This window comes from Mirounga angustirostris, unplaced genomic scaffold, assembly GCF_029215605.1.
Source record: "Mirounga angustirostris isolate CCGP_5_RB_7025 unplaced genomic scaffold, mMirAng1.0.hap1 SCAF_3, whole genome shotgun sequence".
NCBI classification, from domain to species: Eukaryota; Metazoa; Chordata; class Mammalia; order Carnivora; family Phocidae; genus Mirounga; species Mirounga angustirostris.
Window position 1 is genome coordinate 139,479,633 of NW_026991711.1, and position 4,876 is coordinate 139,484,508.

General features: G+C 61.4%; 1 protein-coding gene across 1 annotated transcript; it reads right to left on the reverse strand.

The window, feature by feature from the left end:
* Nucleotides 1-961: 961 nt before the first annotated feature.
* Nucleotides 962-4,632, reverse strand: EVX2 (even-skipped homeobox 2). Its single transcript, XM_045867389.1, has 3 exons — nucleotides 4,206-4,632; nucleotides 3,008-3,276; nucleotides 962-1,684 (listed from the first exon to the last, which is right to left on the reverse strand). Exons 1-3 carry the CDS (start codon nucleotides 4,630-4,632, stop codon nucleotides 962-964), a joined length of 1,419 nt encoding a protein of 472 aa, XP_045723345.1.
* Between the last annotated feature and the right edge of the window lie 244 nt (nucleotides 4,633-4,876).

Genomic DNA, 4,876 nt, shown 5'->3' on the forward strand with positions numbered 1-4,876 from the left:
ACTGAGCTGGAAACGCTTCTTCAGATAGGACAACGATCTGTCAGTCTTTCCCTCCCCTTCCCTTCGTTTCCCTTTCCATTCCTGGCCAGGCTGTGGCACCCTCATTTGCCATTACTTTTGGCATAAAATATGCAAGACGCCTCCATCCCGCGCCAAAGATCAAAAGAGAGAACGGCGGCGGGCCCAGAGTGGAGGCGAGACCGCCCCTCCCGCCTGCCTCGGCTTTGCCCTTCGCGGGGAAGACCGCCACAGCCCCCACCCGCCTCGCTCCCGCACGCCGCAAACCGTCTCGCAAACACCCCGGCGGCCGCGCGCGCTCTCCCTCCGCCCTCCTGGCCTTCTCAGACCTCCATTCTCCCGCGCTCCGTGGACAGGGCCCCTAACAAGCTCAGGCTGAGAGAAAAATTGCCACCTCCCCTCACCCTCGTTTAAAGAAAAGAAAGGATGGAAGAAAAAGAGCAGCGGTGACTCCCCCCCCGCCCCCGCCCCGGCACAAAGCACTAGCGCACACCATTCCCCTCTCTTTGTTGTGGTTCTCCGTGGCTTCTGGCCACGTGGTTCAGGAGAGGAACCTGGGCCTGAGGACTGCCAGCCGGGGCCGCACACCCCAGAGGACTAGTTTGAGGGCAAGGGGATTGTCTTCCGGAAGACCAAGAGCTCGGGACCGAGGCGGAAAACGGGGCATGGGCGGCGGGAAACACGAGAAAGCTGCTGGGTAGCAAATACAAAAATAGAAATAATTTGAGGGTACACGGGCCGGGTTTTGGCGGGGCTCTTTTCCCCCAGTTCGGTCGGGGCAGCTTCCCTTCGGCCTCCCGCGCCGGGGCGCCCCCTGGCGGCAGCTTTAGCAGCGGGCAGTGCGCAGAGGGCACGCGGGCGCACGAAGGGCGCGGGGGGCGCTCAGGGGACTCCCGGGCACACTCAGAGTGGCGGGCACAGCCCCCTGGCGGCGGCGACGTAGTTATCTGGTGAGCGGCGCCTCGTCCCTCTGGTCCGGCGGGCTCACGGCGGTCTTGCTAAGCACAGCCGCTGAGTAGGGCAGGAAGCCGCTCTCGGAGCGGGGCGCCGCGGCGCTGCAGCCGAAGTCCGAGCCCCCCGCGGCCCCCGCGCCGCCCCCGCCGCCGCCGCCGCCGCCCCCGCCGCCACCCCGGGAGCCCAGGGCCGCGGCGGCTGCTGCTGCGGCCGCCGCGGCGGATTGACTGCTGTGGCAACTGAGGCACGAGCAGGGCGCGGAGCCGCCGCTGGGGGGCGCCCCGGCCGCCGCGGCCGAGGAGGCCGCAGCCGCTGCAGCTGCTGCGGCCGCTGCGGCCGAGGCCGCGCTGTTGAGCCCCGCGGCGGCCGCTGGCGTCTGGTAGAGGCCCGGGTGGCGGAAGCTGCACAGCAGCTCCGGCCTCGAGTAGGGGTGCGAGAGGGCACGGAAGGTGTCCAGCGGGCGGATGGAAGTGGCGAAGGGCGACGAGGCCGCGGCCGCCGCGCCGGAGGCCGCAGCCGCGGCGGCCGCAGCCGTGACACCCACGTGCGGGTAGTAGTGCAGCGGCACGTGCGAGTGGAAGGGGTAGGGCAGGCTTCCGGTGGCGGCCGCGTGCGTCATCATGTAGGTGTAGAAGCTGGGGTCGGCCGGGTGCGGCCACGACATAGCCAGGCGCTGCCGCTTGTCCTTCATGCGCCGGTTCTGGAACCACACCTGAGGGGAGAGCCGCACGGCGGCCCGAGTTAAGCAGTGCCCGGAGGCCTCAGCCCCCGCCCTGGACCTCTCCACCTCTCCCGGACCTCCGAATGGCCTGACCTACTACTCCCCTCCGGTTGGGCCCAGCTTGGAGGCCCCTCTGCTCTCCCAGCTGGTAGTGAGCGCGACAGTGGGAAGAGCCGTGGGCACACCTTCCTCAGCGAAAACAGTCTTCTGCCCTCGGCTCCTGCGCCCTTGCTTTTTGCTGCGTTTAAGGTCCCAACGCAACCTTTCCTCTCCTTTCCGCCACCCACTAGTGCCGAGCCTTGCTGAGCACCCCTCTCTCAATCCCAGGATTTGCACGGGATTCTAGGCCACCTTTGAAGAAGGGGCTACCGCGGCAGCTTAGTTTCTAAAAGGTCGCCGCTCGAGGTCTTGAGTCTTCTGAGCTGCAAGGACCTGCCCCAAGGGCACACGTCCGATTTTGATACTGAAGGGATGGTTGGAATCGTTTGCCTCAAATGAGTGGCGGGAGCAACATCCTCTTAAACTGGGAAGGGGACTTTTCTACCCCTCCCAACACAGTCTAATGAAGACATCCATCATTCGTCACAACTCTAAATTAAAGAAAGCCCGATCAAACCAAAGGGAGACTTCCACATCTTCCCTTATCCCTGGCAGTTTACTCTTTTCTTTTGCTAGAGTGTGGGATCCTCCCCGAAGTGTTCGCCAAGTCGCCCAACCTCCCAGCTGTCTCTCCCGGATTAATAAAATTGATCACCTAGAGATACAGAAGTAAGGACAATTTCGTTGTATCCTCCCCCCCCCCCCGAAGTTTGCTTTTTTTTTCCTGCTGCCCAAGAGAAAAATGTTTAGGAAACTACTTTCTCAACCCAATCGATTTTCAAAATACCGTATTCTTTTCTCCGTGTTGTAACGATTTATGTGGAAAATAAATCTCCAAGATCAAGAGCAGATGAAAAGTTTCACCTAGGGTTCGTGCCAGAGGAACAAAGACCAGCCGGCTTTGCCGCCGATGGGGAAAATGGGGCCATGGACCCGGGCGAGGGGCACCTGGGCAGGCGCTGGGCAGAATCGAGCAGAGGCCAGCGTTTCCGGCCTCGGCTCCGCCATTCCCGGGCCTTCCCAGGTCAGGCCAGGCCGGCCAAACCTCCGGATTCGGCAGCTGAGAAATAAATATGCCAATTCCTTTGGTGACTCTACCCCGCGGCTTTTCAGGCCCGCAGCTAAATGTGGCCACCCAGGGAGGAGAAAGGAGAAACAAAAATCAACCCAGACACCCCCGGGGAGGCTAGAAAAGGCGCGTGCTGGAATCAATACCTTGATGGTGGTTTCAGGCAGGTTGAGCGCAGCGGCCAGCTCACACCGGCGGGGCCGCGACACATAGTTCTCCCTGTAGAACTCCTTCTCCAGGCGCGCGATCTGTTCGCGGGTGAACGCCGTGCGGTAGCGCCGCACCTGATCCGCGCCCGAGCCGGAGCCGCCCAGCGCCGCGCCCCCGCCGCCGCCGCCACCTCCATGCAGGCTGCCAAGGCCAGAGCCCGACGCAGACGTCGTGGTGCCCGCGGCAGAGCCGCCCTCCGCGTACCCTGGCAAAAAAACGGCCGACAGTGCGAGAGTCACTGTCGGGCCGAGATCCCCGCGCTGGGGCTGAGCGCGGTTGGGGGAAGCCGAGAGAGGAAGGCGCGAGGCTGCCTGAGTTGATAGGGTCTGTCATGCTTACAGATTGCTGCCTTTAATGGAATCAATAAAGTTTGGGGAGCCCTTCATTACCAAATAATAAGAACTCAATCAGGAAGGGTTTTTTTTTTCTTAATAATTGGAAATTTTCAACTCAGGAGGAAAATTGGTCAAGGGAAAATGCCTACATCTAGGCGCAGTTTGGTAAGCTCTGGGTTTCCCGTGGTCTGGAGACGGCAGGGCAGCTTTCTATAGGGCTTCCAACCTTTCTTTGATAGTCTTTTGGGTTTGGTTTAAAATATTTTTAAGATGAGAAAGACAGCAGCTGCTCAAATCGGAACCATTAGGGGGTGGACTCTACTTTCCAACTCTTTTCTCCCGCTGACCCAAGCGAGTCTCCCAGAGGCTCCCGGCGACGCTCCCTCCGACTTACTCAGGATGCCCCCTCCACTCGGCCTTGGGGAATCAGGGGTACCGGAGTTCAGAGCAGCTACCAGGGCACCCTTCCTGTAGCGCGACTCAGCGGCTGGCTAGGGGTCGGTCAGCTCGCACAGGCTTTTAGACCAACCCGCAGAAACATTTTCTAGGACTCGGGCGACAGCGGGCGGGCGGGCGGGAGGGCCTGGCACCCCCCCAGGCCTGTGCCTTGCTGGGAGGCTCAAGGAGCAAAGCAGGAGTGCAGGGTCCCCAGCATGCGTCCCGCCCCCGCCCGAGCCCGCTGGGTGCAGCTTGCTTGCCGAGGGTCGGTTAGGGGCAAAGGCAGTAGAAAGGGCCAGCAGGAGCCGCGGAGGAACGGGGAGGATGGGACCAGAGAGCGCGGCAAGGGCGGCGCGATTACCTTTGCCATTGTTTTCCTTGAGCGGCGCGGCAGCCAGGCCGCCAGGGGAGCGCAGCGCGGAGCAGCCCACCTCCACGTCGCTGCTCATGTCCGCCTCGGCGGCCGCCTCTGAATATTGACCCGGCTTTTTACGGCCTTCGGCGGCGGAGGCAATTTCGGAGGAGACGGTGCTTTCGCTGCCCGGGTGCTGCAGGTTGAACAAAGTGTCTATTTCGAATTTGCCCTTGGCAGGGAGGTCTCCCAGAGCGCCGTGCAGGGGGGCGGACGGCAGGCGCGGGCTGAGGCGAGCCGGGTGCTGCGAATTTTCCAGGGCCTCGAGCACAGCATTGCCAGCCGAATCGGACAAATTGGAGAACCGCTTGCCAGCCGTGGGGCTGTGCAGCCCTCTCTCCATCAGAATCATCTCTTTTCTTATTCTTTCCATCATCTCAGCTTTCTAAAAAATGTCACAGTGGCCCGCTGTCCCGTCCTAATGATGGGCTGCGCCTAGGGCTAATTCTCATTCAGCCCCAGCGAACGCCTCTAAATATTATTATCTCTTTTGGAGGGAGGCGGAAAAATTGTGGGATGCCAGAGCGAGGGAATGACTGGTCAAAATGACCCATACATCCTTCCGAGCCCGAGATGTCATTCATCAAAAAGTAGCGCTCGCTCGTCATTAAGGTACGAAT

Bases quoted from the DNA above. Each gene is read 5' to 3' on its own strand.
- EVX2 (XM_045867389.1), bottom strand. From the start codon at position 4,632: ATGATGGAAAGAATAAGAAAAGAGATGATTCTGATGGAGAGAGGGCTG. The intron at 3,277-4,205 runs GTAATCGCGCCG...TTTTTTTGCCAG, and splicing joins CAAGGAAAACAATGGCAAAG to GGTACGCGGAGGGCGGCTCT. The intron at 1,685-3,007 runs GTATTGATTCCA...CTCTCCCCTCAG, and splicing joins TGCCTGAAACCACCATCAAG to GTGTGGTTCCAGAACCGGCG.